Here is a 12,878-nt window from a genome sequence, read left to right on the forward strand (position 1 = left end):
AATTGGGCTTTATGGGTTTATCCCGTTTCTATTTCTGACTTCATTTTTTTATACCGACTCTGTTCATTTTGAATTGCTTTGCTTAGCAACTGAGGTTCAAATTCACTTTTAGCAGAATGAGAGAAGAGAAAAACTAGCCTAGAGAAGTCAAAAAGATTTCACGCAAAATGTCGAAAAAGCGGCAAAATGGTAAAGCGAAAAAAAGTTTGACGAAGTAAAAAAACATAGCAGGACAAGTCCTGACGTACAATTCAAAGAATTTTCATTGACTACACAGAAAAATTAGACCTAGAAAGGACTATCAGTGAATTGAGAAAACCATTTTTAAAAAATCAAAACAAAAAAAGTGAGAAAAAAACAGAAAATCAATATCAAAATGCCGCATGTGAACGAAAAAACCACTAGCGAGAGATGAGAATTAAAATTCAAACAAAAAACTAGGCCTAGAATGAGCTGCGAATGGATTGGGAAAACCATTTAGAAAAAAATCCGATCCAAAAAATCGAAAAAACAGTAAAAATCAGAGTGAAATTGCCTCATGTGAACAAAAAACCACTACCGAGAAACCGAATTTTTGTTCAAACACCGTTTTCTCACTCTACTTTAAAATTAGAGCGAAAAAAATTCACGCCGCAAAACCACTCGCTTTTTCGCTCCACTTCCTGTTTCGGCGTGACCAAAATCACTACTCCAATTTGACTTCAAAAATCGTGAAAATGTGTGAACAGATCTTAAAAAAAAAAAGACAGCGCCCCAATACAATTCAAATTCTTTGAATTGTAAAAAATACGAGCGCAATAATAGCCGGCTGAGAAGATGAGAGCGGCTATTAACAAGATAGACATCTCAACCATCAGTCCCATAACAGACCATTAGACTTTTTGGCGAGATTCGGACGTCAATTTCATGACACATAAGGTCTATAAAGAAAAAACCTAAGAGAGCTTTTTTCAAAATTGATATTAAAAATCAAAAACTCAAGATTAATACTCAAAATTTAGGGCATATAAGTTTGGCACTACTTAGATGCACGCTATTGATCTTTAACTATTATTATTATTATTATTATTATTATTATTATTATTATTATTATTATCATTATTATTATTATTATTATTTTTATTATTATTCTTATTATTATTATTATTATTATTATTATTATTATTATTATTATTATTAATTTTATTATTAATATTATTAATATTTTTATTATTTTTATTAATATTAATATTATTATTATTACTATATTATTTTTAATATTATTATTATTGTTATTGTTATTATTATTATTTTCATTGTTATTATTATTATTGTTATTATAATTATTATTATTATTGTTATTGTTATTATTAATATTATTATTATTTTTACTATTATTATTATTATTATTATTTTTATTATTATTATTATTATTATTATTATTATTATTATTATTAATATTATTATTATTATTATTACTATTTTTATTATTATTATTAATATTATTATTATTATTCTTATTATTTTTATTATTATTATTATTATTATTATTATTATTATTATTATATTATTATTATTATTATTACTATTATTGGTTTAAGCACCATTTAAAATCTCAACAGTGCAAGAAAATTAATAAAAAGGTAAGTTTTGAGTTTTAGCCTGAAGTAAGTTTCAGATGGTATAAGTTTCAGCTCAAAAGAATGTTTATTCCACTCAACAGCGACGGCAAGCTATAACGAACGTCTTCCAAAATTAAAGCGAAATTTGGGAACATGTAAATTGTAAAAATATTGAGACCTTTTAACCATCGTGTTTCGTTTAATTAAATCCGATAAATATGGTGGGAGTTTGACGTGATGTACAAAGCGATGCGCATACAATAGGATTTTGAAGATAATGCATAGCCTAATTGGCAACCAGTGTAGCTGCTTGAGTTATGACGAGGTTGGTGTTGAAGGTGACAATCGAAAAATCAAACGCGCGGCAGAGTTCATTATTCGCTGAAGTTTTGCTAATAAAAGGTTTTGCAGACCATAATAAAGCGAATTACAGTAGTCAACACATGATAACACTAACACTCTAATTAACTCAATTAGGACAGATTTTTTACCTTGATCTCGAATTGAACGTAATTCACGGAGATAATAAAACAAATTCGAACAAACAAAGTTAATCTGTCCTTGCAGAGTAGAATGACAATGAATCTAACAACCTAGAATTTTGACCTGTTCAATGTAGTTAACATCTTCTAGCAGACATAAGAGACCGTGTTTAACAATTTTACATTACCGATTAATCATATACTCACCTTCATCCGCATTCAATTTCAATTTTGCATTGTTGAACCAACGTTGAATCGAGGTCAAAAATATTATCAAACATGCATTGACAGAGGGTCGAACTGAATACAAAATAAAGAGCAGTATCATCTGCGTAGAAATGGTAGTTCATTTCTAATTCTTTCAGCTTGTCTTCTAACGGCAAAATGTAACAAGAAAAAAGTAAAAGACCTTGAACCGACCCTTGTGGCACACCCGTCTTAACTTTATCATCACCAGAAAGATATCCATTTATGATAACTTGTTGCGAGCGATTCGAAAGAAAATTTTTAAAAAACAGTAACACAACAGATAGCAAACCAATCCCTTTTGCTAATATCTCAATTAAAAACTGATGGTCAATTATATCAAACGCTGCGGACAAGTCTAATCCAATATATATAGCGGAACGCGACTCGTTCGGATAAGACAGAAGATCATTTAAGACTTTCAGTAAAACCGTTTCCATTGAATGTGAGCAACGAAAATCACTCCAATACTTGCTACTGAGATTATTAGATTCCAGCTAAAAATTAATTTGCTCAAAAACAGCTCTTGCAAGAACTTTCTGTCATGGATCTTAGATTTGTAACAGGGAGATAGCAATACAGGATCAAAGTTAAACTTCTTTATGAGCGGCCTCAAGACGCCTTGTTTGAATTGATTTGGAAAATACCCTGTATGGAGAGTTAAATTAATTAATGCAATGAAGTACTCCGGCGAATTTGTCAAAACATTTTCGCAAAAACTATTTGGTGTAACATCTTTCGGTGCTGTACTGTTCGAAATCTTTGGTAGAAGTAATTTCAAATTGCTCAGTGTAAAAACTTGAAAGTTTCCAGGATAACTGTACGTGAATTTTTCAATATGAAACAATTCGCTATAGTTATAGAAACTAACACGGTTTCTATTTTCTTAACAAAAAAAGCATAAAAATTTTTTGCTAGGCATTCAGGCTCCCCTAGTGACTGCGGCCGGACAATTTTATTTTTTCCTAGGATTTGCTGAAGCATAGAATACCTAACACGCTTATTTTTTACTAGCGACACATTTGTCGAGGTATTCACTTTTCTTTTTGGCAAACAGATCAAAATACTCCAAAATTGAATTAATAAACCGGCTTTTGTTTTGCGAATTTCCATTCTTTCGATAAGCTTTAGCAAAATTTTCTGCTCAATCTTTTCATGGTTCTTAGTTTATCGTCAAAAAAGGGCACGTATGATTTCGAACATATTTAGTTTTCAGAGTATGATTTTTATCGACATAACTAACTTCCTTCATTAAAACATTGTTCCAAAAATTTTCAGGTTTATCTCTGTAGATCGGAGCAACAATATTTTCTGCAACCGCTTCCACGTCAAAATTTAGCCAATTTCTGCACGAGGCCTTCTTTATTGCTAAATTCTTGTGCTTTTGCAGAAGGTCAAAGTGCACAACTCCATGATCAGAGCTTGTAATGGAAATGAAAAGAGTTTCTGATACTTCAACCTTCTCGGATGTTATGACCTGGACTAAAAATCCACCAGTTTTGTGAGTAGGCGCAGTAAGTTGCTGTTGCAGACCAAATTCATCAAAAAAAATGAAATCCATTCTCTTGACGCATCATTTAATAGCAGCATAGAAATATTGATATCACCTTTAATAAGTAATTTTTTGAACAACAGCTGTTTCTCCTCAAAAAATGATGCTAACTCACTTGAAAAAACACTAAAATTGGTAATTGGTTTTCTGTATATACAAACCAAGAGATACACCGAATTGCCAAGCGTAAACTCAAGAGATGCCAGCTCCGGGATTGTTAAACACTTGTTTGAAAAATTATCGACAAGTACAGTTCCATCATAGAACGCCGCTAATCCTCCACCATTTCCTTCTTTTCTGTTTGCACTCAAGTAATAATAACCATTTGGACAACACTGCTGGAGAAAAAACTCATCATTTGAGTTATCTTTAATCCAAGTTTCTCCTAAAACTATAAGGTTAAATTCATTAGCTTCAATAAGATTTCTTATTTGCGAGGTCTTGTTGCGAACCTTAACTAGTAAATCTTCTTAAAATTTAATGTCCAATAAATGAGTTCTGAAGTCGTTTATTAGTGAGGTAAGTCGCGCAATTGACGTAAAAGCAGAAAAGACGTCACACAAACAAATTTGAAATGTAAAGCGGTAGAAGTCGCTGATGTCATTGAAAAAACCATTTCCAAGAAGTCAGGTCGTACAAACCATCGATTGAGATGACGAATTGAAAAAAAAACACCATGTCCCCAATAATAGCCGCTATTGCTTCACGGCTATTAAAAAATAGTAAAGCATTGTATATTGGTTGTACTTTGCTGAATATTTTGCGTATTATTTTAGAACTATGAAAGTGATCCGTAATTGAAAAATAAAAACAACTAATTTTTTGGCGAATTTCTCTCAAACGACCGGCGAGCGAACATTGTTTTGTGATAGTTGTTTTGCTTCACTTCCGTTGTTTTGATCACATTTTTTTATAATTTTGTAAAAATTTTAATCGATTTTGCCAAAAAAAAATGAAAAAAAAAAATTGTTAACGATACTCTTATTGGTTTCATGTTTAACGATTTTATGAAGATATTATGAAATGTTTGAAATGACTCTTTTGGCTAAAAAGTTGGCTTATTTTTTTTTTGAAAATTAAACATTTGTTACGCTTTTGCTGGAAATTTTCCAGCAAAAAAATGCTGGGTCTGTTTTTTGCTGGATTTTTTCGTCTCAATCACAGAAAAAGATTTCATCTAGAGTTTCAATTAAAGTAGGTCCGATTCAAATTAGAATTGGGCCCAAATATTGGATATTGTGTATTTTGAGTAAAGCTCATGGTTTTTACGGCTTCAACAACTTCATTTTTGTCAATTTTGTACTTTTTGTTGTCTTACGGCTGGTTCAACTAATCATTTAGTTTAATTCGCCTTCTAATGAGCTATTATTTAAGCCATATAATGCTTTCAAAAGATTACTTATGGTTTTCCACTAATATAACTTGATAATTATCAAAAAATCATCAGTTACATTTTGCACTGAGTGTTTTGCCAATTCAGATATTGGGATATCTTATTTTACTATTATTTGTTTTTGTGGCAGAGCAGCCAACGCGTGATTGATTTTGGTCTAATCGCGGTGTTCCTCAGCAGCTACCAATAATGCGTTAGCCTTTCTTAATTGAAAAATTATAGTTGTTGAAACTTTTTAGCAAATTTAGTTTTGGATTTGTTCCTTTATATCTTACTTCTGCAACCTTGTACTGTAGTCTCATCAAAAAATTAGTTCACATCATTCTTGGAGTGAATTGTACTTTTGTTTTTTTTTTGCTGTTTTATCTTTTAAACAGTTGTTGTTTGGCTTTGATACTACAAAATTTAATAACTTTTTTTTCAGCCTTTTACATTTTTCCTTGTTTGATGTTTTTTTCTGTTGTCTTTTCTGTTGGCTTTGAAAGAAGGCAAAATAATTTTTTATGATTACAAGATTATGATTTTAATTACTTCAACGCCGTTTTCTTGCAACTTTTTTTCACATTTTTATCTGTTTCCGTTCATTTGTGATCATACGACGTTCTGGACAATGACTGGTCTCAATTTCTTTCTATATAGATATAACAGAAGCTATTTAATATTTTTAGTTGATAACTAAATGTTTTCATGGCTTTGAAATTCATGATTTTCAAAAAGTATGCACTGCTTTGATAAATTTGTCTTTTTTGTGTACTTCTACATTACTCCCGATAAAGACAGGTCTCATATCTTTTCTGGTGTAATACAAGTTGATTTGTTTAATTTAGGTTTTATCAGACGCTACCTTGACTTCGTAATAAAGTTTTTGTGCCTTAATTAATGCTTGTTGTTTTAAGTGGTTTTGTTCTTTTTCTTGTCTTTCAGTTTCAATGTTTACACGGAACGAGATTTTAAGTGGTTTTACCAATTAATTTCGAAGAATATAAGAATTTTTAAAAACCTTCTGTCTCGCCCTTTTTTAGACATTTTATTCAGAAATGTTGGTTCGGAATTTTATGTGCAAACGCACATTACTGCGCCTGCTGGTTGATTGATAAAAATTACATTACTGAGAGATCTGCATCTGGCATCATTTATAAAGTTCTAGAAATCAGAGGTTCTTTGTTTTTCTGTTTCTCACCTCATGTTTACTTCTTTTCCAACTCCATCCTGGTGCACTGACCACGTGAAGGTATAATCAATTCCTAAAATATTTACAGGTTGAATTGCATCACAATGGAATTCGCTCAGCAGAAAAAGTATGTGACCAAATCGAAAGAGCGATCGAGCTAAGTAAGTTTCCAAGCCATACGTTCCTTGTCAAAACAATCAAAGTTGCTACGGGACAACATAAGATCAACAACTGAGCGTGTCAAAAAATACTTATCGTTGTTGCTAGTATTGATTTCTTTATTAGTCGCGGAGAATCAACGCGAAACCCCTCATATACTGATCTGCTTTAAATCATGCTTTGCGATCAGCTTATGTTGTTAATTGGTCATGAAATGAGACAAAGTCCAGCGCGTTTTGTTTATTCTTTGGACAGTACGTTTATTCATAATGTCTTTGAATTATTTTTGATTGCTTGATTTTGATGGCTTTCGCGACTTTAGCATCCTATTTTTCTGCATATTTGCAATTTCTGCTGTTTTGCTGGGCAAGTAATTGGATGCCCTTGTGCCATCTTGCTGCCGCATCTTGACAGTTTTATAGTTGGCTGGACATTGGTAATTTGGTGTTTCATAGAGCGTTTAATGAGCTGCTTGCGCTGATCGCTCATTATTGATTTTCTTTACCTTACTTTTTGGTGTTGCCAATTGTAGAGTGCTGCTTGTTGTTTGATTCTTGAATGGCACCTGTGGTATAATAGTACATTTTTAGTTTGGGGCTATCGTTTTGGTGTAGCTAAATTAGTTCATTTTATGTTTAATTTAATTTAGTTCATTTCATCTACCTTTATTTTGTTCATTCATTTAGTTCTAGTTTTGAAGATCGAATCTTATTTTTTCATACTTTTAAATTTGTTTACATCCTGTGCATGATCTTCTGTCTGTTCACATTGTCTCGTGATTGTAAGTTGCCGCATTTAGAAATGCAATCTTATGAACAAATTGTTAATCAGTTTTGTTAATTTTATCTATATTCATTCTCTTCATTTTCGCAATTCAAATTAGTTGACTCTCTCTTGAACAAGAATCGCTCCGCCAAAAGTCTTAATTTAAACGTGTCAAAATTTGAGTGTATTTCGCTAAGCGAAATACCCAATAAACAATTGAGTGATATTTCGCTACGCCAAATCTGCCTAAATTTTGTAACCAGAATATTCAATTCACAAGTAACAAAAATTAGCGTCGATCCGGACCACGACATCACCACTAAATAGCCGCTTTAGAATAGGCTAATCGGCGCCACGAATAAACTCATTCCTACAGATTGTAAATCTGTACGACATGGCGCAGCCAGCTCGAGAATCTAGAAAAATACCGTTGTCGTTAGAGCTATTTTGGGAACGACCAACTTCGGACCCACCAATCAGATTGGAGAAATGGCGAATCCAAGTAAAACTAGCGATTCTCGCTCGAGAGAGTATCACTATAGACACACTGCTACAACCCAAGCCAACGACAGTCCGACTGCCAGTGGAACCGAAGTACGAGATGCTAATTGAAGATACAACAGATGAAGCGGAGAGAGAGCGTCGAATTAGAAACAATCAGTTGAAGTTGCAATGGGAATTAAAATGTCAAAAGATAACAGAAACGGGAATACTATGCGGGGAACGACCATGGAATTTGTGTGACCAAAAATGTGTATCTCTGTTGTACCTAAGTATTGGTACGGAAGGAAGATGACTACTGACACAAAAATTTCCGCACGACAATATTTACGACTTGACTACCCTCAAACTTTGGGAAAAGATGGAGATAGCTTTTATTCGTCCCAGAAATATCACATTTGATCGATGCGTGTTCTTCTCTCGGAAGCAGAAGAAGGGTGAAATTGTAGAACAATTCTACAGCATCTTGAAGGAATTGGCTGACAATTGCGACTTTGAAAATCGTGAAGAGGCAATAATCAGAGACATTTTCATCACGAACATGTTGGATGATGACATTCAACGGGAGCTTCTACGGGATACTGTTGAACCGGAGAGGGCACTCAGCGTTGCAGTCAACGTGGAAATGGGTAATCAGAATCAGCAGAGAATTTCATCTAATAACGGTGAAACTGGCAGTACAGTGAACGCAATACAACGATTCAATCGATCTCACGGCGCGGGTGTGCGTGGAAATCAATCAAGTAGAGCAGTCGTCAACCGTGCATCCGTTAGACAATGTCGTGGTTGTGGTCAAATTTGGACACCAACACATCGTCAGGTTTGCCCTGCTATGGGTAAGAAGTGCAATCACTGTGGTTTGCAAAACCATTTTGCTAAGGTATGTCGACGAAGACTTAACAATACAAGAAATACTCAACAAACCAATCGCATTAACACTGTAGAAACTGCTGAAACATCTAATCAAAATTCTAGTCAGGAAAATCAGAACGTCAATCATATCAATTATAATGAACAAATTAACTCAGACTATGATTCTTCGGATGATAATTAAGTTGCAACAGTCGAAAATATTAGTTCACCAAATATAGCACTGAAAAACTTGTCATTAACGATTGGAAACACAAATTGTGATTTACTTCTCGATTCTCGTAGTGGTTGTACCATTATTAATATATCACTTGCAAGAGAAATAATGTTCAATTGTGCGCAATCACAATGGTCAGAGAAAAAACCACTAGAATTGAATTCTTTTTCTAACGATATTGTTCAACCTCTCGACACTTTAAAAATGCCGGTAAAATGCAATGATTGGAATATTCAGAAAGCAAAAACGACAGTCGTAGCTGATGAGTTTCGACCAATATTAGGACGAGATCTTTTTGATCAGTTAGGCATCACAATATCTCAGAAACCTTGTCCGGAAACAGAGGTCAATAACATAGATCAACCTTGTGCAATAAAGATATCACTTGCAAAGGAGTTTCCCGATTTGACATTTCGAATTGGAAAATCAAAAAACCATACGGTCAATTCAAAATACCACAAAAAATATCGAGTTATACATCAGAAAGGAAGAAAAGTGCCAATACATCTTCAACTGAAAGTGAAAATAGAACTAGAAAAACTATAAAACGAAGGACATATAGAAAAATTAAACAATTGTTCTGATCAATTTTTCTTATCTCCAATTGTCATTACGGTAAAAAAAGGATCAATCAATCAAAATAGCACTTGATTCCAGAATTCTAAATAAAGCTATTCATAAAACAAGTATCAAATGCCCAATATAGATTCGCTAATTCAAACAATCTCGCAAACACTGTCAACGGCGCCGCAGGAGACTGCCTATTTTACGACTCATGGTTTGCAGTACGCTTATAGCCAACTTAAGTTACACAGTGATACGGCCCGCCATTGTAACTTTAATATTGTTAGCGGAGATATGACTGGCACATATCGTTTAAAACTGGATTTTACGGTTTAACGGATATGCCAGCTAAATTCCAGAAAGCTATTGATTGTACCCTTGTTGGTTTGAAAAATAATTTCTGTTTCTTGGATGATATCTTGATTGTAAGCAGAGGTGGAATCGAAAAACATCTGGATTTGGTACGAAAATGTCTAAAAAAACTAGATCAAGAAAATCTGCGAATAAATCTCGCGAAATGTCAGTTTGCAAACAAAAAGATTGAATGGCTTGGACATAATATTACACAATCAGGTGTAACTCCACTTTCAAGTAAAACGGATGCAATTGGAAAATTATCAGCACCTACTAATTTTTAAAAAACTTTGATCGTTTATGGGTTCAGTACACCAATTAGGAAAATTTATTCCAAATTTGTCACAATTATTTTACCCCCTTCGACTTTTGCTTATTAAAAATTCAAAATTTCTTTGGACGGATGAGCATGAAAAACAGCTCTCCTTGATAAAATAACAAATTACGGAAACCACTGAAAACAAACATTTCAACCCGGAATTAGAAACACGAATTATATGCGATGCCTCACGCAAGGGTTTGGGATGCGCATTGGAACAACGAACACCTAATGGTTGGCATACAGTAGCATTTGCGTCACGATTTTTGAACTCTGTTGAAGACAGATATAGTATAAATGAGCTTGAACTTTTGGGTGTTGTCTGGTCCGTGGAACATTTCAAATATTATTTATACGGCAAACCTTTTACTGTGATAACTGATCATAGAGCTCTTCTCTCAATCATGAGAGAAAACAGGTCTAACAAATCATTTAACAGTAGACTGACACGTTGCGTAGATCGATTATTACCATTTGATTTCTCAATTGACCATCTCCCTGGCACAAAAATATGATTAGTGGTTTATATCTCTCGCGACCCGCAACAACAAGCTGTTAATATATCTGCATATGACGAGCAATTTATTTTAGCTAAATGGGATGTAATTAAACGAAGTGCAAAACGCTTCTTATTAAACGCCGAAAATTACGTCGATTTCGCAGCGCGAAATCCACCTACAAAAAGCGTCATAAATAATCCAAATTCCACTAATAAATTATGCAGTGAATTCGCACCGCAAAATCCAGAATATTCTACAAGTACGCAAATTGATAACCCAATTAGCGAATTAACAATAAATAATTTAAATTTCAACCCCAAAATCGAAACAGCTAACATTCCTCACTCGCTTTTTGCCTTGAATCGATCCACTGAACAGTCGCTATCTAAATTAAACAATTTCCAACGAATCGCCACGAAATTCAATAACGTATACATGATGTCGCAATCAAACTCCGATGATGAAACCTTGATGACAGTCAAACAATCGGCTCCTTCAAGAGTACGATTTGCAGAAGAGGGACCCTCAACAGCTCAAGCAGCACCCGCTACTCCAATCACGCCCACGACCGATACAACAGCCACTTTGCCTTCAGTACACGACCTCTATCTGGACTCTTTCAACTTCGCCCTCTCCAAAATATTCTCCAGCTCCCTAATGGCCAGCCTGACAACTAAGAACGCAATTTTGAAAGAGATTCGCGACTGCATCTTTACCGACAACGAAGATAGATGCAAACAAATATCACCCTACATCCATTCCTTCTGGAAAGAATTGCATGTAAAGAACGGCTGTGTCTGCATAGATGACAGGATTGCTCTTCCCCACGCGATCAAAGATGCCTATGTTGACGCCATCCATGCAACTCGTCCTGGCACTTGGGGGATGACCGATATGGCAACACACGCGTGGTGGCCATATATGCACAGGGACATAGCTACGAAAACTGCAAAGTGCAACCCCTGTGTCAAGATTGGTAAAAATTGAAAATATATTATACCTGCAAATAAATGGGCATCATTAAAGTTATGTAAAGTTCCAAATGTAGAAATTCAAATTGATTTTGGAGGACCCATTTATAATGAAAAAAATCAAGAGATTTACTTTCTTGCCTGTATTGATCGATTTTCGAAATTCCCAACAGCAGAAGTAGTTGATAGAGCTAATGCAGATAATATTTTGAAATTTCTTCAAGAGTATGTTTTGCTACACGGTATATTCCGTGCAATTAGATTGGATCAAGCTCGATGCCAAACGGGACAACAAATTATAGCATTTTGTAGTCAAAATAACATACAGCTAATTGAAGCGCCAATACACGATCACAGAGCAATTGGTTTGGTTGAAAGGCTAATTCAAACAATCAAGAATCACTTAGCTTGTATTAAAACGGCGGCGCGAAATCAATTCAATGTGGAAGCCTCAAAAAATTCAATAATTTATCAGCTACGAATATGTCGTCAAAAGAATATTAATATATCACCATTTGAGGCACATTTTGGTAGAAAAGCGAATACGCCATTAAGCATTATAACGACTAAACCAGATCCAAAAAATCTAACTTACAAAAACATTTTAAATACATAATTAAATTTGGAGATTGTCAGATAGGACGAACTTATCACAGACGATAACTGGAACAACGATGAACGTAGCGACATTGAGATAGAGGTGAATAAGAACAAACTGGGCAAAGATGCGATGAAACGACAAAAGGAGGACCCGAATAAGGAATCAAGATTGATTTCCCATCCAGATGTCGGACAATCTATACCTAGAACGGAAGCGTCATTCGAGGTAAAGCTGGCGAAAAAGAGACCTCGCACGAAAAGATCGAAGAAAAGTCTCGATGGCCTATATGACGTCTTAGCACCAGGATCTTCAGTAATCAAAACTAACGAATACACCTCAGTCATTAAATAACCTGGAAAGAGAGACGTGACAATCAGGAACTCGAATTTAGCAAAGTTTGGGACGAAGGCGGAACGTGAGACAGAATTACAGGTGTACGCTAACCGACGCCCAAAATTACCAACGGGCAAAACAACAGAAGAACTAATCAGCCATCACGCAAAGGATTCCAGAAAGAAGTTAGAAGGAGGAAAACGAATGAAGCATAGGAAAGTGGCAGAAGACGTTAGTACAATGTCGTCAATTCATTCAAATGTTACACGCGCCCTCCGT

At 34.4% G+C, this 12,878-nt stretch overlaps 1 protein-coding gene across 2 annotated transcripts in view; it reads right to left on the bottom strand.

The window, feature by feature from the left end:
- Positions 1–12,878, bottom strand: part of LOC142341574 (uncharacterized) — a 106,328-nt gene that overhangs the window by 84,790 nt on the left and 8,660 nt on the right. For both annotated transcript variants that reach the window (XM_075392621.1, XM_075392620.1), the window contains exon 2: positions 6,455–6,518. In XM_075392621.1, the coding sequence (XP_075248736.1) occupies positions 6,455–6,518 (64 nt within the window). The remainder of the gene's footprint in view (positions 1–6,454; positions 6,519–12,878) is intronic.

Source organism: Convolutriloba macropyga, chromosome 6 (genome assembly GCF_964194025.1).
Source record: "Convolutriloba macropyga chromosome 6, txConMacr16.3, whole genome shotgun sequence".
NCBI lineage: Eukaryota > Metazoa > Xenacoelomorpha > Acoela > Convolutidae > Convolutriloba > Convolutriloba macropyga.